Source organism: Sparus aurata, chromosome 7 (assembly GCF_900880675.1).
Source record: "Sparus aurata chromosome 7, fSpaAur1.1, whole genome shotgun sequence".
NCBI classification, from domain to species: Eukaryota; Metazoa; Chordata; class Actinopteri; order Spariformes; family Sparidae; genus Sparus; species Sparus aurata.
Window position 1 is genome coordinate 26659529 of NC_044193.1, and position 27438 is coordinate 26686966.

Genomic DNA, 27438 nt, shown 5'->3' on the forward strand with positions numbered 1-27438 from the left:
TGTCAATGTTTGGTTTGACCTAAGAGAACACAATAGAACACATCTGGAAAACAAGACAAGACTTTCTGTTTTGATAATTCATCCTGCCGGTAAACACGTAATATGACCATTTAAAACCAATTTGGGAGCTATTCCCAGCTTCTAATTCTCCTAATGTTTTGTGACACACAGATCACACAATAGGAGGCGCAGTGAAATGCGCTTACGGCCCTCCAGAGATTAGTCTAGAGATGGTAGGAGAGAACAGAAATGGAGAGAAGAAAGAGAAAGAAAAAATAGTAGTACGATATAGAGATGATAAGATAAACATAACATTTTAAAAATAAAATATTAGATTGAAGTACACATTATACAATAGCCCATACTTAACATATAGGGTAAACTGCAAATATATATATACATATACACAAGTACAAACTATGTACAAATAATAATACACTCATCCAAACTAGATTAAAGTTTTAGTTTTAGTTTCATCTTGTTTTATTCTAAGCTACCTAACAGGAACAACAAGAAAAACAATAAGACATTTGTATTCCGATAACCTACAGTGAACCCCTTTTGCTCAATTTGCTCTACATAACCATGCACCGCGAAATGTAATCTAACCTCTATAGCTATCTGATTCCTTGATTTATTTCATTATAAATCAGCTTACTTGTCTGAGACCACTTGAATGGGTGTCGTGAGGGATCACAGTTCACCAGGAGCACCTGAAGGCAGCACCAGCTCTGATGCAGTTGCTGTACCAGCACTGCAGGGGGCGTCGATCTACGGATCCTGTTTCCCGTTAGCCCATCAAGCTGCAATCTCCAAGCCTTGACATTGCGAAGATGGAGGCTGTTATGGTCTAGACCAGGAAACATAGAAAGCCCTAACTGCGAGTTTCAGAGCTCTGTTATGACAGCATTTCCAGCCGGTCCAGGTAAATGGAAAAACCCATAATTGCGTAGCTAGCGAACAAATGTTAGCGTCTTTGCAAAGTTAGATAGCTAGCAGAAACGGCAGGCAGCTCTGCTAATGTCAGCGAACGGGCTAGCGCAGTGAACATTAGCTCGGCTAGCTAGCAGCGTCGACTCAACTACAACGTAGTTTGAGATAACTGATAAGTTGGCACATACAACCGCCAGTTTGTCCTTATCGACAGCTTCTTGTCTCATCAAGAGACACAGTCGTGCAACGCAGAAGACAGCCAGCAGCTAACTTGAGCTAATGTCAACATCGAGATCAGGAAGATGTTTTGATGTCAGTGCTAGCTATCGTTAGCAAGCTAATCATTTTCCGAACCGTTTCCTGGTTATGATTCCTTGGCTTGTTAACGATTCGAGGTTTGGGATACAAATGATTGGTATGTTTCATTCCCTGACTTGGTTAAAGCTTTCAGAGCAGAAAAGCCAGCTAGTGTATTTTTTAAAGCTAACATATGCTATGTAATGCTCCTTGATACTTTTTGTTTTCTCTGGGAGGAGAAGACGTAATTGTTGCAACGACATACTAAGGTCTGTTTGATGGGTCCTGCTACAGTCAAACTGCACATCAGTCAGCATTCGTTTGCGTGCAGCGCACTAAACGACTTTAGTTCTAATATGATAACATCGTTTGTCGTTGTTAACATTCATTTGTACGTCTTAATCCTGTTTACTCCGTCCACCACAATGCACTAATGTTGGATACATGAGACGAGTTTAAATCAGATAGCACGTAAACGTTGAAATGCAGCTTGTTGGACCTGTGATAGCTATCAAGATCAAGTCAGTTATCGTCTAAGAGGCGTGTATGTTTCTCGTTTTGCAGCATTGGCAACATACTGACAGCTTTGGCAGAAGTTTTCTCACAGCAGAGGGCTTAACTGTAGAAGTGCTGGATACTAGCTATAGTTGCCTTCTTAAAGAAAACACAATTTCTATAATTGCTTTATTAACTTGACTGTTTGATTTGGTGTCTGCAGGTGGGGGCAGGAGGTGTGAGTAGAGTGCAGTAGACATCAGCAGCATGTACTCCGAGTGGCGCTCGCTGCAGCTGGTGGTGCAGAGTGACCAGGGCCACCTGAGTGTCCTGCACACCTATCCCACCACTGTGGGCACGGAGGTGGCAAATGCTGTGGTCAAACCTCTGGGCACAGCTGTGAGCCCTGTCGCCACAGAGAACATCCTCAAGACAGACAAGGAGGTGAGAAAGAGGTCCACACTGTTCCACCTCGCAGCCTCGGCATTTTGGTGATTTGGTAGTCCGCCAAGCTACCTGCCCCATCACCAGTGCTTCGGAGGAAAAACTTAGTGCCGTATGTTTTATGGGGGGTGGGCCTTTTCACACACTCATTGGATATATTTTAGACAAAGTGAGTCACAAGATTGCATTCAAAAAGTAAATTTTTGAGAAATTGCTTGCCATGTGATTAGAAAACAAATAAATGTCAATATATGTAAATAGATAGATAGATATATACACAGATAGGAAAAAGTGGGCTTTACAACCAGGTTCCGATCAGTACAATCTTCAGGTTTCTACTCTCTTCAATCGAGTGTAAGCTACTTTTATCACTTGTTTGAATCTGATGGAAACACTTTTATGGACACACTGCTTAATGTTTGCACAATGATGACATTTTAATTATTTTTACTTTGCACAGTCATTGTTTGATATAACTTGAATGGTTTGTGCAGGAAATCTTAAAGGAACAGCCTCCTGCATGCCCAGCGCTGTCATATGTGCCATATTCAAGCTGTGCTGACAAGATATTAACATTTAAGAAGCCAGAATCTAATAAAAGTGCTTCCTGTCCACGGCATTCAGAGGGGAACCTTTTATTTTACAAACAGATGTCTATGTCATAACTGTGTCAGTGTAGATATGGTCAAAAATAACTACACTCTCAGCTGATTTCATTCACTTGTAAGTGTAAACATTGTACCCAATAAGGACAAAGTAAAATACACAAGGAATGCTTGCAAATGATCAGGTTTCCACAACTACAGTCAGGCAGTTTTTTTCCTCTGCTTCCGTCTTTAAACTTCACTTAACTTCTATACAGAAGAAGAAGAGTTTTTCTTTTTTTTTCTTTTTTCTTTTTTTTTTATGTAAATCCTGTTTCTAGCCTGGCAAAGATTATGACAATGACCAGTGCTATGTTGGATTTGTGCTTTGTGTCACTGTGTCATTAGGCTGCGTGTATTGTAGAGTGGGATTTATTCAAGTGCCTCTCTATATTTGGCTTTGTTTTGATTCCCTTAATCCTTCGCACTTTCTCAGTTCCTGCCATTAAAATCATGGCATGATGCTCCCACTGCCACTAAACTGTAGGAATGATTGTCCTGTGAAGTTTGCGATTTACCAGATGTAATGCTTGACATTGAGGCTAATGAGTTACATTTTTATGTCATAAGATCATAGTCCTTTTGTGTTTCCTTATGCTCTCAAAGTCCATTTAAGTCCCACTAGGTAAAACCTAGGTGAGTTGTCGTTGTTTATTTACAAGTGTCTTTGGTATAGCTAGTGTAACACAGAGAGGTGTGACTGATGGAGTGCTACAGAGATAGCTTCTCCTATCTCTGCAGGAAGCTTAGGCCAGACACACAACAGACGCTTGGTAGCTGTTGTTATAGTTCCCCCTTCACTTCACCTTCCATGTTAATGAAACTGAACAAAGTTTTGATGCCTGTGCATTTCTTTTTCTCTTTGTGTTCTGCATAGACCATGCAAGAAATATACTTTGTAAGTTGCTATGTTTATGTCTAAAAGCCTTCTGAGGCACATAAATCCGAGATCAGTAATATTAGTATGTTCAATAGAGATGTCTCTTTGTCTAATTCAAGCCGTCTCCTTTGTGCTATGATAAGACACACACCGGTGTCAGCAAGTGAACCGCAGAGCTCACAGCGAGCCAGTAGTTTCAATTAATGATATGACAGCATGTGTCAGGAAGGGATGTGAAGAGAACTGCGTTGGTTTAAAAATATTTCAGTAATACTTTTCAGGTGCACCGTGCATCTGAAGTGCCGCTGTGGCTTTGAACTTCACTTCATGCTGAGGATAAAGCTTGGATAAACTTTCCTGCTACTGATCCCCACCGACTCTCTTCTGTCTGACACAGAACACAGTAGGAAATTAAGAATGAAAGCTGTTGCGCCGGAAGGATGACCTCAGCTGACAAGTATATAAAAGTAAAATCTTGGATTGTACTGATACTGAACATACGAGTAATTGGATCAGGATCATGGGCAAAGAAACATGATTGCGACATCTCCTGCTTGTACTGTTGTCTTTGGAACCTCTACGTTGGTGTTTACTATTCACTGTAGAATGACGATCTGGCTTTCATTCGTCACATGCCTTTTAAGTATTTACGGTCTGTTTTTGATTCTGAAGGAAACTTAAGAAACGTGTTTTAGAGAGGCAGTGTTTTGTTATTGCCATCATCATCTTTCCCTAAACCTTTGGTCTTTCTTGTTACGAGACACTAAATCAGATGTGCTAAACTGCTTAAGGGTACTCACATGACACAGTACAAGCAGCACTTGCAGAAAATAAAACTGCTGAGAAAAATGATTTGAGAGCTGTCATTTGCCTTGTCATGTGCAGCAGGATACATGACTCCTCGACAGCAATATTCTGTGAAATAAACCAGAAAACCACAGCATGAAAACATTTACATACATTAACGAGATTGGTTTGGTTCCCAGGTGAAGTGGACCATGGAGGTGCTGTGTTACGGCCTCACCCTCCCCCTAGAGGGGGACACTGTCAAGCTGTGTGTGGATGTGTACACAGACTGGATGATGGCCCTGGTGTCGCCCAGGGACTCAATGCCTCAGCCTGTTGTCAAGGAGCCAAATATGTATGTCCAGACCATCCTCAAACATCTCTACAACGTCTTTGTACCAAGGTATGTCAGAAATGTTCCCATTTCTCCTGTTACCTATAGTTTTAAAATTTGAATGTATTTCTCTGTGGATAGTGTATTTGTTTTTTCTATAGTTGTCATCATCCTTGAAACTCTGGCTGCTGTCTGCTGTGCACTTCTAACTTCTCCTCTTTTTCTCTGCCCCTTTCTCTGATTTCCTCTGTGTCCCCTCATTGCAAACACTTTGTATCTCCTTTCAGGCCTGAACAGCACAGTCTGAACCACATCAGGCTTTGCCAGCAAGTTCTGACTGCAGTCCAGAAATTGGCACGCGAGTCTGTTTCCATGGTGAGGGAAACCTGGGAGGTGCTGCTGCTCTTCCTGCTGCGCATCAACGACACATTACTTGCCCCGCCTACAGTTGGAGGTATGCCTCCCCCCGTGTCACACAGCCCCTATTACTGTATTATCATTATTATTATTATTATCATTAATGATTACTAAAATGTGACTTCCTTCAGTCGGAGTGGCAGAGAAACTGGCAGAGAAATTGATGGCAGTGCTGTTTGAGGTATGGCTACTGGCATGTGCCCGCTGCTTTCCCACGCCTCCTTACTGGAAGACAGCAAGGGAGATGCTGGCCAACTGGAGACACCACCCTCCTGTTGTAGAGCAGTGGAGCAGAGTGGCCTGCGCCCTGACCTCCAGGTTAGAAAGTTACCACTTCATCTTCATGTGGCCTTTGACTTAGTACTGAGGATTAATTCAGTTTGTCACTGAAAGTGTGTTTTATGTTTGAAGTTTTATTGGGTTGTTCAACAAGAGTTAAGATAATTGGTCACTAAACAGTGGTAGCCTTATACACAATATAAATTGTTGTTTTTTTATAATAATAAGATAAGTGCCTGTATTCTCTGCAGAGTGTGATCGCTTGTGCGTTTGTGTCTCACTTTTTTCAATCCAGACTTTTGCGGTTTACCCACGGACCATCCTTCCCACCTTTCAAAGTTCCTGATGAAGATGCCAACCTGATTCCTTTAGAGATGGACAATGACTGTGTGGCACAGACATGGTACCGCTTTCTCCACATGCTGAGGTGCATAAATGCTCATTTTCCTGGATTTTAAACTGAAAAACCGATGTTTTGTCCCCATAAAATGAACTCTTATGGACACAGGTTTGTTATTTGCTGTAAGAGACAGAGATATTGTAGCAAAGGATGGAAGTACCTCACATCACCCTCTTACTATCAAATATTTCCCTTCTCTATGTACTCCACCAACTGTCTTTAATAATATAACAGAAATACAGTGGCTAGTCATTTTATTTTGCATGTTTTCATCTATCCATACCTCTCAGCCTTACTTATTTCTTGTAAAGTAACTTGTAACTTTGAAACTCTTTCACATTCATAGAATATTTGATAATATTTGTTTTTGTTGATGTTTTTCTTTCGTGGTTACTTCCAAATTCGATCTGAATGTAAACATCATCAAAATACAGCTATGCCGTCATCTCACGACAGTGGTAAATGTTCGGGAACTCATCCATTCTGCCACAGCAGAATTAAACATCAGATAAATCCAATAGGCTTGAGCATCATCTGCAAGCTTTTTGCTTGATCCATATATTTCCTCCTTTCTCCATTTGTTTTTAGCAACCCAGTGGACCTGAGCAACCCTGCGATAGTGAGCACCACTCCAAAGTTTCAGGAACAGTTTCTTAACTCCAGTGGTATCCCTCATGAAGTGGTGCTGCATCCATGTTTGAAACAGCTACCCCAGATCTTCTTCAGGGCCATGAGGGGCGTCAGCTGCCTTGTGGATGCCTTCTTAGGTAAGAGGATACAGAGTAGTGACTGGATGTAAATGTTCATAAGGCACCAGTGGAATGAAATAATAAAACATAGCAGAAAGATCCTGTATGTGTTTATGCACATTTTAGTCATAGTAATAGTAAAAACATATTCAGATTACTGCTCATTTTGTTTTACAGATGTTTTTGAATATTGTTCCTACCTTTTGGGTCAGCTACCTGCTTTCGTACGGTGGCCCTTCATATTCTGTATGCCAATCCTGTCATCAAAGTTACATATTGGTTGCATGGACGGATTTTTCTGTGTTGCGTTTTGTGCAAAAAAGATGTTAATTTGACAAAAATGAAAGCAGCTTAATGCTTGTTGTAATCTAACTTAAGCACATTTTAAGTTTATTTTCATACTATATTGAAATCAAAGGATACCAAAGAGTTTCCAGTTGTTATTCAGCTACTACTTTTGAGTAGACACAAGATGGAGGATGTCAGTCAGCAATACCTGTATTAAGTTGAATAGAAACATGTCAGTGTGTATTTTTCTCTTTATACTGTAGGTGTCTCTGTTGAAAAGAGAGATGTACGGGAGAGGGTGTTCACTTTTTGCCCAGTGCTGCTTTCTCATGGTACAGACATCAGCTGATACGTTGTGTAATGAGATGGGCATATGATGGACTATTTATTGGTGGTGATGATATTAACAACTGGGCTTAGACCTGATATAGCAAAATGATATTTCCCAAATATTCCGACAAAGCTACAACATCAGCAACGAGGGGTGTCTTGTGGGCACAACAAGTGAATCAAGATGGATTGATATCGATTACTGCTGATTTGTACCTAACCATTGTCTTGCATGTCTATGAATGAATATCGTCCGCAATCAACTGACTGACCTCTCAAACCAAAAACAGCTTCAAATGATTTTATTTAACCATAACAAGTTTTGTCCACTGGAAGAGCTGTGGGATGAAGATTTTTTTTCTTTCTTGTTTACTAATGCTAATCAGAAATATTTATCTCCCAAACACAAAGTCTCTAGCTCATTTTACCTGTCTGTCTACAGGTATATCACGTCCCAGAGCTGACAGTGCCCCGCCCACTCCAGTCAACAGAATGAGCATGTCCCCGCCCCCCTCCATCACCAACACCACGCCCCCTCACAGCCGCAAGCAACGGCACACAGTTGTGACCAAAACCACGAGCAAGAGTTCAACTGTAAGTTCAAGTGTTTCGTTAAACTGTACGAATAGTAATTTAATGATAATAGTGCAGTTTGAAAAAGTTATTATTGTTTTTTTGACTTTATTTGCAAGCTTAATGACAGGCCTGGCAGACCAGAGCTTTGTCACATCTTGTCACAAGAAAACAAGTCGTTTCCTCTCATAACTGACGTTCGCAAAAGTTTATATAAAATTTCATTTGGTTTGCTTGAAACTCCCTGACCAGCCCCATAGAGCCGCATGTGTATGTCATGGTCCACTCTCATGAATCCTATGGATAAATTATTCTGTTATCTTGAGAAAACTGTCTTTTGGTCCCTCGAAATAAGTAAACCGGTTAACACGAGAAAACAAGCTTTGTTAATACATGATAACTAAATATTCAATCCTGATCTCGTCGTCTTCTGTAATATCGTGTCTCTCACCGCTTGTTTTGTCCTATTTAATGTGGAGAAATTAAAAAAAAACTGGTTAAACTGTGCTGTCAACAGCAGCCCAACAAATACCTTCCTCTATCCCTCCCCACCCTGCAGAGCAGTGGTAGTCAACCAACCAAAGCATCCCAGCAGCAACAGCAGCAGCAACAACAAACTTCGTCCTCGCCGACCCTTCTCTCCAGCCCAAATCAGAGCAGTTGGGAATCTCGGCCGCTGCCGGCCCCAGCACGACCCAAGGTCAACAGCATTCTCAACCTGTTCGGCCAGTGGCTTTTCGACGCCGCTCTGGTCCACTGTAAGCTGCACAGCGGCCTCAGTCGAGACCCCAGCATGACTGGTAAGAAGTCAGACTGTGAATCTATTAGCGTTTCAGTTTATGCATGGGCAGGTGGGTGTTTTGTTGCCGTTCATTAGTACATGTTTTCGTGGAGTTCGTGTGTTTTTGGTGTCTGTGTTATTTTTAAATGTATGTCGTTGGGATATCCTTTCCTTTTTTCACCATCTTCTCTGAAACTTGTCTGTGCCTTTCTGTGTGTGGAGGGCTTGGTTAGAAGTGGCCTGGTATGAGATTTCCATTTGATTCTAATCCATTCACATCTTCCAACAATTTAAACTTGGCTCAACCTGTATATAGATTAGGACCTCATATAGTCATTTTATTGGTCAAATCATCACTAGAGAAGTCAGTGACAGCACATACAGAACTTGTCATTTGAATAGAAATTTGGCACATCATTGGCTCTCCATTTATTTTTCTCTTTTTGGTGTAGTGTCCTGCACGTGTCTACCATGTCTGATTAATGTTAAAGAGTTGTAGTGGGTCAAAAGTCATGTATTGAGGAGAACAAAAAACATTCACACAATTCATGCCTGATATGAATTGATCCCCAAATATTGGATCTGCTTTGATTTTGTGTCTCTCCACTATTTCTGTTATCTTGCAGCCTCTTTTATCCAAATTCTCCTTTCTTATAAATCTTGTAAGTAGGAACGGCAGCTTTTTTTCCTCACTTGATTTGCGTTTCTTGACAAATCTTCCTGCTTTTCAGTTGAGTTCCTCATGATCATCGCCATTATCTCCATTGTTTTTCTGTTCCCACTGCTTGTCATACATACATAAATAAAAGTTCACCAGCGTTCTCTCAGCGTTTCTCCAAAGGTGATGGAATGGGTTTCACCAACTGACCACTTGTCTCGACCATAACGTTGCCAGTTTGTGACAACGCCACCCCGTTTTTTCAGTTCTCATTTTCTTTTCCTTTGGGTCACACTAATCCTTATGATTTAGTTTCAGACCCCCCTCAAGTTCAGCATTAATGTTTCTCGTTATTTCCTTTTGTATTGTCAGTTCACTTGAGTTCTGATTTTATTGGTTTGGTGCCTCAATGCATGAAGTGAATGTTCTGTACCTTGAGTGACAGTCATATAATTGCAACAGCGAGGGGGCTGACACAGGGATTTTGCTTTGTGGTGCTGCAGCTTTTACCAGCACACCACGGTTGGTCATGCTTTGTGCCAGTGATAGTTAGAACTTTTATAGCAAACTCTTTGTGTCAGAGTTCCCTTTTGAATGCTTACAAATGGTGTGTGTGTGTCAGCGTGTGTGCGTGTGTTTGCAGTCATTGACGTCTTTGTTCCCTCTTGCGATAGCGAATAAACGTCTTGCTTTATGGTGCTTTTGTTTATCAAATTTTTACTATATTTTATTGTAGTGTGCATATAGTAGCTACATGTCTTTGTTTGCCTGTTTCTCATGCATGCATGTAAACAAATGACCACATTGCAATTCAGGGTCCTTTCATTCTGTCTCTTCCCACTCTCTACAGCAATAGCCACTCAAGTAGGCCTGGAGCTGAGAAGAAAGGGTTCCCAAATGTCCACAGACTCTATGGTGTCCAACCCCATGTTTGATGCCAACGAGTTCCCAGAGAGCTATGAGTCAGGACGGGCTGAGGCCTGCGGGACTCTGTGCCGCATCTTCTGTAGCAAGAAAACTGGAGAAGAGATTCTGCCTGTTTACCTGTCCAGGTAGCATAGTTATTTTTTGAATTTTATTTTCCTATTTTGTTCGTTGCTCGCAGTGTTAATTCTGTTAATGAAATTTCAACAACCCTTTTCTCAATGACAAAAACGAGACGTTGATAAGGTAAAACTACATCTTTGGTTGGGATATCTTAGTGAGCTTATGCTCGCTGAAACATGCAAGACTTATTAATTAAGTGACTTGTCAGTTGTAACTTGTCTGAGATATTTAAACTTTACGGTTGGTTAAGTGAAATTTTATTGTTCTATTGTTTGAATGAAACAAATGGGAAAAACCTTGTTGGCTTCTCAGACATATTCACCAATGTGCCAAAGTGCATATCTCGTGTTGTTGCTGTAACATTTAGCCTTCGGGTCTGTTTATTTATGGTATGTATTTGGACAGGTATCTTGAAATTATGCTTGATCCATTTTTACTTACTTATCCTTTCCAGAAAAATGGTTGATTGCAACCCTGAATGTGGTTTGCATTGCAATTCATGTCTAGTCAAACTATTGTTTCTAAGATTACACACAGGGTTCGTACGGGTGCTTGAAATCCTTGAAAGTGCTTGAATTTCAATGTTGCATTTTCAAGGTCTGAAAAGTGCTTGGATTTTAGTTTAAGTGCTTGAAATCGCTTGACATTATAACTCTGTGTCTTGGCAAAATTGGGATCAGACTGGATAGTTTGCTTAGTACAAGAAGAAATAAGATCAGTGTGTGTGTGTATCATCACACATGCAGCCTAGAGAAGGATGGCTGAGGAGAAGGTGAATTTGATGCAATTTGGACTGATGACATGTTCAGTATTAATGAACTTTGATGAATAAGCGAACAACTTAAAAAGGTTTGTGTCAAAAAAGAAAATTACATGGTGTTCTCAGGTATCTCCTTGTCTCAGTGCGAGTGTGCCTGAAAAACGCAGAGTGGCTTCCCTTTTTTTGGATAAAACTCCTTTAATTTAAGTTTTTGCTATTATGAAACATCATTTTAGATGTTTACAGCATAATACAATGTACATAATTGTGATAAAAAATGAAAAAAAATAAATAATCATGAGTATATATTCCTGTAGATATGTATTTTACCCCAGCGATAAGGTACTGGAAAAGTTTGAACATGACCCTTAAAAGTGCTTGAAAAGTGCTTGAATTTGACCTTGAAAATTATGTACGAACCCTGTACACAGCATTCCCTTTGGAACACATTTTGATATGATTTCTTAGCTCTACGACCAGGTAGGGATTTTTAATCGACTTATTGTTTCTGCACTAGTGTGATTGTTATGGTAATAATTGTAAGCACAGCATACACAACAACCCGATCAAACTGTTTGGCATGTCTCAAAAGAAATCTGCATACAAGGAGCTGCTGATTATGCAGAGGCTTATTAGCCTAATTAAATTGTTTTAAAGAAAGATAACATCTTGGCTATAAGTTGACTGAAATGTAGTACATTTTTGGGGACTTAAACTGTTCTGAAATAGAAAAGTATTCCTTTTTCTCTTTGCACAGGTTCTACATGGTCCTGATTCAGGGTCTTCAGATCTCTGATTTCATCTGTAGACCAGTCCTGGCTTCTATCATTCTCAACTCTTCCTCTCTCTTCTGCACTGACCTGAAGGGCATCAATGTGGTGGTGCCTTACTTCATAGCTGCCCTGGAGACTATTGTACCAGACAGGTTAGATTGGTATTATCTTACACAAGTTTTGGATCAGTTATCATGTAATTTGCATATTTTATGTAGTTTATTTAGTTTGATTTCTCTTTAGAGGTTTCCAGAATACTGTCTTAAGTTTTTATAGTCAGAGTTTTGTTTTACCTCGAACAGGGAGCTGTCAAAATTCAAGATCTATGTAAATCCTACCGACCTGAGAAGAGCCTCAATCAACATCCTACTTGCAATGCTGCCATTGCCACATCACTTTGGCAACATTAAATCAGAGGTAAAGGCTTTGGATTAAATGTGATCTGTGTTTGTAGTGTAAGCCATTTTCTTTGACTGCAGCTTTCCTCTGTATCTAATGTGAAAACCCCTAATTTAAATGATGTTCCTACCTTAGGTAAGTACAAGTAGGTTGGGTTCTTTACCATGATGATATTGTGCTTCAGGTTCTGTTGGAAGGAAAGTTCAATGAAGAAGACGGTTGGCCTCATGACCAGCCAGTGTCTTTCCTGTCCCTGAGGCTACGTCTCGTCAATGTCCTCATAGGTGCACTGCAGACTGAGACTGACCCCACCAACACACAGCTCATCCTGGGTATCTTCTGGGTTCTTCATATCTTCTTGATCTTTTTATTAAACCTTAACAATAACAAAAACAACTAACAATAACAAAAAGTCTTTATAGGATTCCATATAAAAGTTGTGTTATTGACCCCCCTCTCTCCCAATCTCTACCCATCTCAGGTGCAATGCTAAATATTGTTCAAGACTCAGCACTGTTGGAGTCCATTGGTGCACAGACTGAAACAGTAAGACTGTTTATTTACTCTACTGTATTTTATGATGCTAAAGGCAGAGTGATTAACTGGACATCATGATATTTGTGTTTTTGTGTTAGGGGAGTATAGATGGGAGCCACATGACTGTGAGGAGTCAGAGTCACAGCCGTACCAACAGTGGCATTAGTTTCACCAGTGGGGGCAGCACAGAGGCCACCAGCCCGGACTCTGAGCGTCCTGCCCAGGCCTTACTCCGAGACTATGGTAAGACAAACCGCTGATATCATCATGCTTGGTGAATTAACACGATGGTGCCAGCTTTGCATAACAGGCTTGCAGGGGCATTATTTCATGTGATATTGTTACTTATTAAATAACACATTTGTTCCTTATAGCTAACGTGGTTAAGGTGGTATGCAGAGTTAAGAAGCGTTGGGTAAAATGTCTTTGTAGGTGAAACCAAAGTTATTTGGTGTGATGCAGTGCTGTTGTGGTTTGATTTGTCCGTAATGGAGTGGTTGCAACAATCTCAAGCAAACAAATCAAAAGCATTTGAAAAATGTTGTCTTTTCCTTGGAAGGGCTGAGCGATGTTTGACTAAATTAATGTGTTGGACACGATGTGAGAGGCATTTTTGATTTTTAAAAAACAGATAATAGCAATCCCATTTAATTTTGCCTACAAGTTTATACCAATTTCCACTGAACACAATGGCAGTTATAGGTGACTTTGTTGAGCAGGAAATGGGGGGAGGGGAAGTTCCACAGGGTTCCTGTGGGACGGAACGGCTACATAGTGGTGTTAAGCTCAGTACTAGAAGGGAAAAAACAAGCGAGAGTGGGCAGGACGAGCCTGGTGGTAGTCGTTTCCTACGCAACAGCATATTCAGCATGGTTTGGGATTTTTTGCTCATCATATATTTATAAAATCCCGGGCTTGGTTACTAAAATTGGAGCCAGTGTCACAGCCTGTACCTAAGGCTCTATTAGTTCCAGTGGGTAACAGTTTTCTTTCAGAACAAAGTTGAGCAATTCTGGCAACTTTAGAGTCATGTTCAGCAGAAAGTCAGCCATTTCCTATATTGATTTGCAGTGATTAAAAAAAGTTGAAAGTGTATGTTCTATCAGTGTCAGCCCCAAATTAAATAGTAAAACTTTAAAATAAATTAATTTATATTACAGTAAACTCATGGGAAAATAACAAAAACACTATATTCATGTTTCATGTAATTGTTTATCTGATATTGAGGAATGTTTAAAACTCTAATTGATTGAATTAGTTCATTTTGAATGATTATAGTGTACACAAATACATTCTTTCCGAGTCAAACCTTGATCACTCAGCCCTCTGCCTCAGCAGTTTATCCATTCATCCGTATGATTCCTTTCTCAACACTTTGTGCTAGTCTGGTCTAATGCATGCTTACAATACAAAGAGATATCTACTAACTGGGCTTCCAATCCTGTTGTGCTGTTTAACCTACCTATGTTGCCTGAATCCTACTTTGCTCTATTCTTTGCGGTGTTTGGTATTTCCGGGTGTTATATGGTCTAGCTCTTCCAGATACGGCGGCAGGCCTGTTGGTGCGCAGCATCCACCTGGTCACCCAGAGACTCAATTCCCAGTGGAGGCAAGACATGAGCATTTCACTGGCTGCCCTGGAGCTGCTGGCTGGGCTTGCCAAGGTAAAGCTGCAATGCCCACAACACACAGAGACTCACTGTAACAATTTGAAATCATTACTACTGTAGCTGGCCAAGCAAAGGTGAGACTATTGTACAGCTTGCATTTCACCAGTGTTACACACCCTGAAGCTACTTCAACCTTTCAAACTAACATTTGATAAAACAACAGATGGTGTGAAGGCACATCCTGGATTTGCTCCTTTAAGACGGCTTGAAGAAAAAACCCTATTCAAGAAATCGGGTTTATTGAACGTCTGTGCTTGTACCATGGCAACAGATAGCATCAAACTAACTTTCTACATGCCTTTTTAATTTGATCTTAACCCCAGGTCTCAGTTAACTTCTACATCTCCTGCCATTATACTGAAGAAAAATAATGGTGCTTTCAGGTGATTCATGTGGATTTCTATGTCAAAAGTTTCCCAAGTGCGTCACAAGGGAGTTGCCCACAAACTGTCAGCACAGTCCCACAAATGACCAAAACGAGAGAAGTTTCTGTCTGCAGTTTCTCAGCCTGGTAATGGCTTTGCAGTTGTTCCCAGTTTAGAAGTGCACCTGCGCTGCCACAATGCTATGAGAGGTGTCAGTTTCCAAATAAGGAAAGTAGATAGTAATTGGCCCTAAAATGTCAATATCCTACACCCAATGTAACACAAATGAAAAGTACTGAGGAGCAGAGATAGAAGACGTTGAGGCGACAATGAGGTTCAATAAAGTAACTTGAAATGTAAAGTTAAAAGTTGTGTAGTTTAACGTCAAAACATTTTTTAAAACCACAAATAGTCGAATGTGTGCTAATTTAGTTGAACAGCCTTTCACTTACTCACCAAAACCTACAAAAACAAGTTGACAAGTGCATTCAAATTAAGGCTTTTATGATGAATCTTATGTGCACCATTTTCCTGTATTTTTCGTATTGTCTTAACCAGGTGAAGGTGGGAGTAGACTCCGCAGATCGCAAACGTGCCGTCAGCTCTATATGTGGGTACATTGTCTACCAGTGTAGCCGTCCAGCTCCTCTTCAATCCAGAGACCTCCACTCCATGATTGTAGCTGCCTTCCAGTTTCTGTGTGTGTGGCTCACAGAACACCCCGACATGTTGGATGAGAAGGTAGGTTTCAGGTCTTACAATTTTAATTTCTCTCATATAGTTATGAAGAAAGAGGGATATCATTTGATTTAGTAAAATTAAACTTTTATCAAGAACATATAGAAATGTGGATACCTTGCCATTTGTTCTAAGCGAAAGTATAAGTGAGTGTCAGTAATTATGTTTAAGTCTAGCCTAAGCTTAATTGTTAGGTAAAGAAAAATGTGCACTCCCGTTCTGAGACTCTGTAACCTTTGTTTTTTTTTTGGGATCAGGATTGTTTGGTAGAAGTTTTGGAGATTGTGGAGTTGGGCATATCCGGCAGCAAATCCCGACAGGAACATGAAATCCGACATAAAGGAGAGAAGGAGCACAACCCAGCTTCAATGAGAGTAAAAGATGCTGCTGAGGCAACTTTGTCCTGGTGAGACTCCTCAAAGTTTCTACACCAGATGCAAAGCATCTATCTTTTAAAGGCCCTTTTGTTCTTCTATTTTAAACCACGTGAAAAAATAAAAGTCGGTGTTGAGGCTCATATACAGTATATCTGTGTCAAATACATGTCCTGGGCCATATTTCTAGAGGAAAACAAGTGGAAATGGAAAAGTTGACACTTCATTTTTGTTGTGACCTTTCTGTGAATGGACAAGACATTCTGCTGGATATGTATCTATGTATGTAGAAGGAGAACTCCTCACTGATATAACACTGAAATGTGTCGTAATACATTTATATTAAACAGTAATCATCACATTCCTATATCTGTCTCATGGTGACAGAGTGACACCCAGACATACATTTATGACCCTGACACAAAAGAGCCATGAACCACCACAAACTACCTTTCTATCCATGACGTCTCCTCTTCTTATGTCTTCTTATCTACAAACATAGACACTTCTTTTTGTCGCTGTTGACATGCTAGCGATCAAATGATTGTAGAAAAATGCATTAGTTCAGCTAATGTTGCTTTCCAGTTTAAATATCCTGCAAACTGACATGGGGTAGTCGGCTGGAACAATACCACCAGAGTATATAAAATAAACAAAACAGTTGACTCTAATCAAGGCTTGACTGACACCACAGAAAATAAGAAAAGACAAACAGTCAAATCAAATCATCACAGACTTAAAAACTTACCTGCAGGGGTCAAGATCAGTCCAAAGCCGTTTTTCTTTACTACTGTTTTCTAACATTACACTGTTATTACAGTGTAGCCCCCCACCCAGAAGATTGCAGACTCAAGGGGCATTCCTTTTTTTCCCCCTTCCTTTCAGCTGAAAAAAACTACTTGTTATAAATTTGAATATCACTTTCGGTTGTACCTTTAATCTTATTTGTTTTTATTTCCCGCTGCTACAATGTCCCAGTCATGCTGCAGGTATTGACCTAGTTTCTGTATATTTATGTTCTTGTTTGTTGTGTTGCTGTGGTGTTTCCCAGTATCATGCAGGTGTTAGGGGCCTTCCCTTCCCCCAGTGGGACCGCCTCCACCTGCAGCCTGCTAAATGAAGACACCCTGATTCGCTACGCCAGACTGAGTGCCACAGGAGCTAGCAACTTCCGCTACTTTGTCCTGGACAACTCGGTCATCCTCGCCATGCTGGAGCAACCTCTGGGCAATGAGCAGAGTCAGTAGCTTATCATCCATCCTTTGATGAAAAAAAATGCCAGTTTATTGGATTACTGGGGAGAATTAAGGGGTTGCGTGGTTCATCTTTAATGCACAAGTAGGGACTGTCACCTGCCAGATACCCAAGTACTTGGAAGTTAAAACCAAAGAAACAACAGGCCGTCCTGTTTCCCTATAAATGACGGCGTTTCTACCCTAACAGACCCCAGTCCATCGGTGACAGTTTTGATCCGAGGGACGGCTGGCAGACATGCCTGGACCATGCAGCTCTTCCACCAACCCAGAGGAGCTCGGGCCAATCAGAGGGTGAGATCTCTCTGAAAAGCAACATTGCCAAACCAATATCTCCTCAGAAGTGTTTAATGTGAAATGTTTGAGTTTTGCTTTTATTAAACTTGCAGCTCCACGTCCTTTTCTCTGATAACACAACTCTACTCCATATCTCGTCTACTGCTCTCCTTCCACAGCAGGTGTTTGTTCCTGAGGGCCGTCCAACGCCCAACAATGATGTGGGGATCAAGTACAACGTCAAGCAGAGGCCCTTCCCTGAAGAGGTGGATAAGATTCCTCTAGTCAAAGCTGATGTCAGTATTCCTGACCTGGATGACATTGTCAGTAAGGAGGTGAGATCAGCTTCTTGTTGAACCCTGTCACTGATCTTGTGTCCACATTATGACTAATTACACACACATTTAAATTATTCTGATATGGGCATGAACTGAAATATAACCATGCAATAAATTATTCACTCACATTATGTGTTATTATACAAAATCAGGTTGGTTGTATGGGCTGGCAGGATGAATCAAGAGCTCCAAATATACTGATGAGTAATCACCGACAAGTGAGTTGTTGAAGAGATGAAATTTCACCTTTTGGGTGTCTCTTTGGGGGAAAAGGGTCAAATCATGTGGTTTGGTGACAAACATGAAGATCATTTTGTTTGGTTTCTCAATCCAGTACAACACTTCTGCAATGATTTGTAGCTTTTAATGCAATCCAAAACCACTACAAACTTCAGCTGGAAAAATAAACACAGAGTTGACTCAACACCTCTTTGTCGCGGTCAACGCAGAAAACTTAACAAAGACCGGTTGTATTAAAGGGCTGTTGTAAGTTGTTCTCCAGGTAAGTGTTTGAGTACAGATGCACACTAATGACTCTTTCAAATCAGCTTGGGGAGGTGAAACCTAGGTATTTGCACTGTGGGACTTGCACTTTGTGGGTTCATGCCGAATTTATAAAACCAGTGTAATTTGTTAGCCACAGCCTCTTAAAATGGTTTTTCGTGTTTAAATGCCCAATTTCTCTTGGTATTTCCAGCTGGAAGTTCAGCACGACAAGCTTCGAATTCTGATGACCAAGCAGATAGAGTATGAGAATGCCTTGGAGCGGCACAGCGAGGAAATCTGGAAGTCCAAGCGATACCCTGACCCACAGACAGACTGCAAACCCCCTCCGCCTTCGCAGGAGTTCCAGACAGCACGCCTCTTCCTCTCTCACTTCGGCTTTCTGTCTCTGGAAGCGCTCAAGGTTGGTAAACATAATTTGTCTGAAAGGTTTTTCACCAAAAAGCTCTTGGATTGAAACCGCGGAAAAGCATTTTTCTGCCAAAATTAAATATTGTATGCAAGCCTTCCAGCTACACACACTTAATTGTATTGCAATGTGATTCTGTTTAAGCCTGTGTAATAAATAATAACAATAAATGATAGTGATACTGTAATCTATAAATCAATAATATTACATACTGTATATTTATAACATTGTAATTGTTCATATTATTCATTCAGGATGTATGTATATTACATTTATTATTGATAGGAGCCCAACAACAGTCGTCTACCTCCTCATCTGATTGGCCTAGAGTCGTCCTTGCCAGGGTTTTTTGACGACATCAGCTACCTGGACCTGCTCCCCTGCAGACCGTTTGACACTGTCTTTATTTTCTACGTGAGGGCTGGACAGAAAAGCAGCCCAGAGGTGGGAAAGATGGACATTTATAGATGGACTGAAAATGTGCAGATGTTGACCTTGTTACTTCTTTCACAGTGTGTGTATAAAAATCTCTGATTTAAGAATGGATGCGTTCTCATGCTTGTGGTGTTCAGATCCTGCGGAACGTGGAGTCGTCGTCCAGCGTCCAGCCGCACTTTTTGGAGTTCCTGCTGTCCTTGGGCTGGCCTGTGGATGTTGGACGCCACCCAGGGTGGACAGGACACCTAGATACCAGCTGGTCCCTCAACTCCTGCTCTGACAGTAATGATATGCAACACACAGGTAAGGTGCAGAGCTAACTACTGAAGGCTGTGGAGCAATGCATGGTAGCTGTTATGTGTATGTTGGATGTTTGTGGTAAGGAAGTCAATGTTGAACCTTTGTTTTGTTTTGTTTTGACTGTAGAGGAAGTGTCTACTCCTGAGGACACAGGAGGTTCAGTGTTCAACGGGGAGAAGAAAGTTTTGTACTACGCTGATGCTCTGACAGAGATCGCCTTTGTTGTTCCGTCTTTGACAGAAAACTCTGGTCAGCATTTGCCCCCTTGAATATGAATTGATAGATATATTTAAGTGAGGGATTCAGAGTTTACACAGTTGTCATTTGCTCTTTTGTCGTTTCCCAGAGGAGTCATCAGTGCACAGTGACTCCACAGTGGAGGCAGACACCAACACAGACCTCATGCCTGGTTTACTCAAACAACCCAATCTCACACTGGAGCTGTTCCCCAACCATTCTGAAAATCTGGAGTCTGCCAAAAAGGTATTATGTGGACATAACTGACCTGTATGCTGAGAGCAGTGCTTATGCTTTCTATTTTATGTCGTGTTTGCTTAATTTAAACTCTCTGTGTTGTGTGCGATTTCTGTAGCTTAGTCCTTTGGTAAAGGCAAAGAGGTCATCGACTGGAAAGTCTTTCCCACCACTGGGTCCTGAGACAAAGGTGTTTGTGGTGTGGGTGGAGCGCTTTGATGATATTGGTAGGCACATTCTCTTTTTACTGCAGCCCTGTCCGGTAATTATGTATAGGATATATTCTGTTACTTGCACTGTTTTTTTAAACTCCACACAAAAAACTTTTGGTACAAAATAATAAACAGTTCCTGTTTCTTAAGCACGAATACCAATGGATTTAGATACGTGAACGTTGTTGTTTTTGTGTTTTTAGAGAACTTCCCGTTGTCTGATCTCTTGGCGGAAACCAGCACGGGCTTGGAAGCTAGCATGAGCAACAGCACTTCCTGCAGGTAATCACATGTTTACACTCAAAGCACTTTGCTGCGTGTTTGGAGAACATATGGTTTATCAGCTGGTTATGGTCAGGTGCAAGAAAGAAGAAGAAGAAAAAAAACATTCTGCAAACCAGCCCATGTTCTACGTTTGTCTACGCAGGAGAACAGACAGAGCATAAACAAACAGTGCAAAAACAGGAAGTGCAACACGCAGTGTGTGCAAAAGCACGCAGAGAAAAGGAAGTGTGGCAGAGCTGTGACAATGGTCAGGACTGTGAAGGGGCACAAAGGAAAATTCAGTTTTTGTGAAATATGAGTCATATGTACATTGTTTGTACATTGTTGCCTTTTTTTTTTTTTACGTTGACATAACTTGTTGCTAAGCAGCTTCGTTTTAAAGATTGTGGATAGATTGACAACAGATGAGGCCACAGACCACGAGCCTCAAACAGTTTTAAATGGGTTGTTTTTAACCAAATGAACAACGCCGCTTTTGAGAGGGTGTTGTCTGGAGGAGTGTGATCTGATGCAACATGATGCAACTCTCATTTCATTAGTGACATAACTAGTTCGCTGAGTGCCCAGATCCCTTGAAAAGATAATAGCTGGGTGTGAGCTGTGAAGATGGCCAAGTTCTCATTTTCAATTAAAAGAGCATCGACTGCATCAGCGGAGGCCAGTCGGGTTCAGTGAAGTTGTACATGAATGTAGTCTATGAGAATACATGGTAATGCCAAATATAAATCAGGCCATTATCTATAAATTGTGTGCTTTTGATTTGATTTGTATAGTTCCAGTTTCTGAATTATTCTACTGTATATTAATGTTTTGTTTTAGTTGTTGCAAATCACCCACATCATCTTCCTTTTCTGTTTTTTCTCATCGTCTGTGCTGCAGGTCAGGGTTACTTGAGAAGGACGTTCCTCTGATCTTCATCCACCCTCTGAAGACGGGACTCTTCAGGATCCGGCTGCATGGAGCCGTGGGTAAATTTGGCATGGTGATTCCCCTGGTGGACGGCATGGTGGTCAGCCGCAGAGCACTAGGTATTATGGCTCTCTCTGTCTTTGTTTACTCCTCTGTACCAAGTGTTCCCTTTTTTTGCCTTGTGAAAAACAACAGAGGCAACAAGTATTAATGCATCACTTGGTTTTACAGGAAATCTATTCGGGTCATTGATGAGCTCACTGAAATAGTAATCTAAATGCATTAATATTTCATGGTTGACATATGAGTGTACAGGAAATGAACTGAATCTATTGTTGTTTTTCATTGCAGAAGTTATGGTTTGTAATATGACCAGGGCATGGGTGTGATATGAACAAGGTTCAGTTGAACTGGTACTGCTAAACAGTGTAATGATGAACAGTGTAACATAATTTTACCTCGAAAAACATTACATGAAGCACTTGTAATACCACTTTTGTCCAGTAGATGGCTTTGTTTGGCTTTTCAAAACATAAATGAACAGGAGAAATACATACAGTATTTAAAAGAATATATATTTAACTCTGTCTGTTAGTCAAGAAAGATAGTTAAATGTTGGAATATATTTCTTGCCCCTAATTTTTCATCTTCACTACTTTTGTCTCATCAAAAGCTCCTATGAATGTTCATGCTTTAAAAGTTGTTATAGGATTCATCCATCTCATCAAATTCCTTTGTATCTCAAAACTGTATACTTTGACCTGATGATCTCCCGTGTTTGTGTCTCTCTCTCAGGGTTTCTCGTGCGCCAAACGGTCATCAACGTGTGCCGACGGAAGCGTCTGGAAAGTGACTTGTACAACCCGCCTCACGTGCGGCGGAAGCAGAAAATAACTGAGATTGTCCAGCGTTACCGGAACAAGCAGCTGGAGCCCGAGTTTTACACCTCGCTCTTCCACGAGGTGGGGGAGGGGAAGCCTCACCTCTAACCCCCCTGTCCTGTCCTAACACTGGCTCACAAGCGCACACAGCAACACATACGCATACACACCGTTATCCTATACCCACACACCATTTACAACTGTGCGCACACACACACACACACACACACACACACACACACACACACACACACACACACACACGCACACACACACAGAATCTTTATATTTATACTGTACTGTTTTGTTATTTATATGAATACATATATCAACACTGTCTGCCTTTGACTCCGAGAGCAAAGTGTCAAAAACCATGCCAAGGCGGAAAAAGCTACATTTCTATGTCGCAGCCACTCGTTGAAGATTTGAATGGCTGAAGCTCAACAGTGACTGTCTTTCCTCATTTAGGTCCATGCTTTGTGGCGAAAAAAGAGTTTCTGCTTGTCATTAACTGCAATACAATAGTTACACTGTTGGCCTTTCTGAAATTGTAAAAATAAGTTTGTCCTTTAAACCCTGTGATATGAGTGAACTTCATGATGGTTTGGTAATACAGACTTGTGTCCAAAATCCAGATCTGATTATCTGTTTTTGTTTCAATCAGACAGATTTATGGTTGGATTTTTGCCAAGGAGATAAACATGTCAGACTTATAAAAATGTTTTATAAAACACATCGCAGCTGCTTCAGGACAGGTGGTTTCAAGTGAGCAAAGAAATGACTGACAGCATTAGCCCATAATCTAGTTTTACAGCAAATCGCCATCTACATGCAGAGACACCTGCTAAAGTCTTCCGAGCGCAAACACAACACACATTCGGCCATCGCAGCAACTGACTGAGCACACAGATGTCGCTGTTTGTATGGGTTTTTTTTTATGTTGCAGATGATTTCTAGCACTCTTACGTTATATTATTGTTTGTGGATGTCATTTTGACACCTGCGCTGTCTCTGTGCCAGTCTGAAAGTCATCCCATCTCCCAACAGCCACTGCACTGATGATTTTGTGCGTGTATGCGTGTGTATGCATGTGTGTGTACATGTATGCTTGTTCAGCCAGTCAAATCATTTACACTACAGGGAGTCATAGCGACCCCCCCCCCCCCCCCCCAAGAAACCCTTCAGTGGCATTTCAAGATGAATTATGTCACTTTAAACAAAGGAGAATCTCACGATGATACAGTGCTGAAGATTTCAGTCTCCTCTGTCAGGACATGACCCGGGAACCGGTTTAACACTTAAAGCCGGGTGACGTGTGAGTTTACTGATAATGAGAGTAGTTACAGAGCTCCTGGAGTTTGCACTTGATGTTTGCAGGGCTAATATGAAATGACCACAGACATTGAAGTACCAAACAGAACTAAATAGCACAGTTTCAGTGTCTCGCTCCTCCAAACAAATCTGTGGTGATTCAAACGCCAAAACACTCAATGTAGCTAACGGCATTAACTTTAATTCTGGCTGATCTCAGTTGTATTTTTTTTATTTTTATTAATCTAAACCCAGAAAGAGAATATTTAACCTTATCATTTATATTCGGTTTGGATAACATAAATGTCCAGTTTTGCCTTCACGCATCTTTTTCTTTTTTGGCTTCACAGTTTGTTTCACTCATGTTTACTCACTGTACTTTGGTTTTTGATTCAAGCCCTCTCACTGTCTGCCTGTAACAATGTGAATTTATTTATCACACAGATGGAACAGGGCAAACACCTCTAGTTTCTTTGTTATATCGGAAAGTCTTAATGCACTGAGCACATATTTTATTTTTATTTTTTTTGGGTTGATTTTCTATTCCCTTTGGTTACCTTACATGTCTTTTTGTACTTTTGTGCATTTTGAAAGAAAAAACCCTGCTGAAGGAAAAGTTTTATCTTGTGAAATATGAATGAAGAAGAGGCGTCGAGGAGTTTTTAACCTACCATGTCTAACTGTGTGACTCACTTTTTATGACCGTGCTTTATGCACATGCCTTTTTTTGGAAGGAAAAAAGTACATTGAATATGCTTCAAAGAAAACTTCATACAATCAGTCATACGTTGTCTCCTATGTTGCTCCTCTGATGTTTGATCGTATTTAAGGATTTGCCATGTACAGAAGCGGAGGATGATCTGTAAATATATGATAGTGTAAGGCATTTACAAGCTGTCTGTTGCATTCCTCATTTGAGATAGCGAGAAAAGTTCTGTATGTATGCAATTATGTGTGGGAGGATCACAATGGGTATTGAATGTAACATGCATCAATTAAAACTATTATTGACATTTTAATTTGCTCCCATTCCTAACATTTTACTTTTTGTTCACAGCATGTCTATGAGGAATACACTTAAAGGTGCACTATGTAGTTTGGGGAAAAAAATGTAAACTGAGAAAATTACAGTTATTTACAATAGTAACAGGGCGATTTTATAAACTCAGACATAATTATTTGACATATTTCTGTCTAAACAACCCATCCTCGAGGGAAATATGGTCCCCAGATAACTGCATAACACTAACAAGAGAGCTGCTGAGAAGGGTCCCGTAAACATTAACAAAGTAAAACGGTATGAAATAGTGCTGTTCTTTGTTTATTTACTTTATTGGGTGATGAAATCAATAAATTAAGATGTTTTCTAATCTCTTAAAATGCCTTCCGCCAAACTATGTAGTGCCCCTTTTAAGCTCCACATTTAGTTTTTAACATTTAAATGATCGGTTAGTTTCTCTCCAGGAGCAACTCTAGAATCAGAAGCAGACATCACAGTTGTTCAGATGTGAATATTAACACCACAAACGGAGTGCATGTGGCCTGCGGTGTTATAGGTGGTGTATGAATGTGGTGGAACATGCCGGATTTAACTTGATAACACGGTTAACAGCTCCGGGTGACACCTGTGACAGTGGGTGTGCCTCCATGTCCTGAAAGTTGTGAAATGTTAACGTGCTGTAACCGAAAATATTTGCAGTTAGTAACGATAGTTCTCGAGTTTAATGGGTATCCTGAGACCTTCAAGCTCAAGGGTGCGTTTGTTTTTATTCATGGACGCCCCCATTAACGTACCACAGTCAACGTCCACTGCGCCCCGGGAGCAGTTTAGCTGACACTTTTGCTCTTTCTAACCAAAAGTAGCACTTGTGCCTGAATCCACCAGAGGGCGCCTTCCTCTTATATTCACAAGCTAGCCACAGGTGAGAGACTGTTGTGACAGGTAGGGGCGAAAACACGGGGCTAACTGACGCAACATAGTAGTTATTATATAATATTTCACTCCGTTATTAGTTGTAACACTCAATTAAAAATAATATTCGAAGAAATTCAAGGTAACATTTTCCCTAATTCTTTAAAATATTGTCTTTCTGGCCGTTACGTCTGTCTTGCTAGCATATGTCGCATCCAACAAGCTAATGAGGTATAATGCTAACGATTATATTGGCCACCAATTTATTCGCTCTTTGTATGTTTTTATTTTTAATGTAATATTTTTAATTCTTCATTTTTGGCAGCACATGGCAGCTAAATGTTCAGGAAAAGTTCAACTATTGAAAGGTAGGCTGCATTCATGCTATTAACATCATATTTAGGAAATGTGTATAATGCTAATCAATCTATCCCCTTAGCCTTAAAGGCTTTGCCCATCTTACAAATGAGCCTACTTACATTTTATTATAGAAAAGGCTGAAAAAAAAGATGAAATTATAAATAAGTGGCCTGGGGACGTGAGTTTTTTCCTGCTGCTTTATGTGCATTACCGTGTTTGTTTTCGTATTTTATTACATGTTCTAATTGAGTCTCTTATAGTGTTTAAGGTTTCCCTAAAAAAAACACTAATTAAGAAGGCTTAATCAGTTCGGTGCAGCTGTATTAATTGGTTTCCTTTGGAGCCACTTAAACATTGGTGTTCTACAGTAATCAATTTAAGGTGCAGTGTTTGGGTCTCTTGGTGTACAGACAGATGTGTTTATGAACGTGCTGTTTGTTTGTGTGCTCACTGCTCGGAGCTGAAGTGCGCTGTGGCCCCCGTGTGTGTGTGTGTGTGTGTGTGCGTGGTTGACGCTGGGTCCCTCCTCCTCCTCCTCCACCACATCTCTGTCGTCTCTCCGGTCTCTGTACTGATCTACGGTTGCCCTGCTCGCCCTCAGCTGGTGTAGCGACCACACATCCAGGCTCTCCGCTTGTGTTTTTGGTACTTTTGCCGAACTTTATTTCCAGCGCGCGGTGCGTTGCGCATCACCGCTCGCGAGGGCTTTTTTTTAGGGGGAAAACCTGCCGCTGCAAAATGGACTGAGGCGACAACTCAGCAAAGTGTGGATACTTAGGAAAAGGAGAGTATTTCTGTAGAGAGCAACCTTTTCTGGGGGGTTGAATTACCATCATGGAAGAGGACGACGGGCATCACGAGAACGGCATCCACGCCGTCAAGGACTCGGACCGACAGCAGCGACTCAGGCTTTGCGTTTTAAATGAAATACTGAACACCGAGAGGGATTATGTTCGGACTTTGCTCTTCCTTCAGTCGGTAAGTGTGACATTACCTTTCACGGTGCTCGTGTTCACGTTCCGCTATCTCTGTCACTACACGGGCAGAAGAACGGACCAAACTCCAGTCATAAATCTTCCAATTTAAAGTTGTCTTTCCTTTTGGTCAACATTAACGTTGCATTAGACGACTGGTGGTTTTTTATTAAGTGACAGGTTATGCTCTCCCATTCGGCACACATGTAACACAATAATTGGTACAGGTTGCACGAAAATTCATATTTAAATATGTTCTCCTGCTGTAAGATGATGGCCTGGGTTTAACGCTAAGTCGCCAGCAATTCGTATGGGGTTTGGCGTGGCGGTTTGTACACAAGGGTAGTTTTTCTGGTGGTCTCTTTAACTTTTAATCGCATGTTGTTCTATTAAAGGTACACAGCTTTGGGTTGTCAGAGAATTAAGCTTTATTCAAAGGTTATACGTTGACATTTATCCTCTAAGAGGACATCCTGCCGGGGATGTTGTAAGCATTCATATAACCGTGTCTAACTCGCCGCATTTGAGCCTATTCTTGTCAATGAAATATAAATGTAGCTTGAAAAACATTTTCCTTGGTTTAACTGTTAAGATTCAGCCACACATGGTCATGAATGTTGGGGGTAGCATTCACACCTCTCTCTCTATTGT

General features: G+C 40.8%; 2 protein-coding genes across 13 annotated transcripts in view; both read left to right on the plus strand.

Moving 5' to 3' along the window:
- The first annotated feature begins 761 nt into the window (after positions 1-761).
- On the plus strand, positions 762-24560 carry LOC115585022 (Ral GTPase activating protein non-catalytic subunit beta). Of its 10 annotated transcripts, none has more exons than XM_030423013.1 (32): positions 762-925; positions 1949-2169; positions 4680-4882; positions 5101-5267; positions 5362-5548; positions 5805-5936; positions 6498-6676; positions 7719-7870; positions 8409-8649; positions 9257-9292; positions 10139-10340; positions 11853-12020; positions 12171-12285; positions 12452-12599; positions 12749-12813; positions 12903-13047; positions 14338-14468; positions 15398-15580; positions 15835-15983; positions 17003-17190; positions 17395-17498; positions 17660-17815; positions 17971-18036; positions 18516-18725; positions 19017-19175; positions 19304-19472; positions 19596-19718; positions 19816-19952; positions 20062-20170; positions 20359-20437; positions 21320-21468; positions 22145-24560. In XM_030423013.1, exons 2-32 carry the CDS (start codon positions 1993-1995, stop codon positions 22336-22338), a joined length of 4623 nt encoding a protein of 1540 aa, XP_030278873.1. In that variant the 5' UTR covers positions 762-925; positions 1949-1992; the 3' UTR covers positions 22339-24560. The 10 variants fall into 10 exon arrangements, with proteins under 10 accessions (XP_030278873.1, XP_030278874.1, XP_030278875.1 ...); XM_030423014.1 differs by having other exon boundaries at positions 17663-17815; XM_030423015.1 differs by having other exon boundaries at positions 14347-14468.
- Positions 24561-26339: 1779 nt separating this feature from the next.
- prex1 (phosphatidylinositol-3,4,5-trisphosphate-dependent Rac exchange factor 1) overlaps positions 26340-27438 on the plus strand; it is an 82100-nt gene continuing 81001 nt past the window's right edge. For 2 of the 3 annotated variants that reach the window (XM_030423009.1, XM_030423012.1), the window contains exon 1: positions 26340-26791. In XM_030423009.1, the coding sequence (XP_030278869.1) occupies positions 26648-26791 (144 nt within the window). In that variant the 5' untranslated portion in view covers positions 26340-26647. The remainder of the gene's footprint in view (positions 26792-27438) is intronic. The other variant, XM_030423010.1, reaches the window with a different exon arrangement.

Excerpts from the sequence above, each read along its gene's own strand:
- LOC115585022 (XM_030423013.1), top strand. The coding sequence starts at position 1,993 with ATGTACTCCGAGTGGCGCTCGCTGCAGCTGGTGGTGCAGAGTGACCAG. Across the intron at positions 4,883-5,100 it reads TACAACGTCTTTGTACCAAG|GCCTGAACAGCACAGTCTGA; the intron begins GTATGTCAGAAA and ends ATCTCCTTTCAG. Across the intron at positions 15,581-15,834 it reads CCGACATGTTGGATGAGAAG|GATTGTTTGGTAGAAGTTTT; the intron begins GTAGGTTTCAGG and ends TTTTGGGATCAG.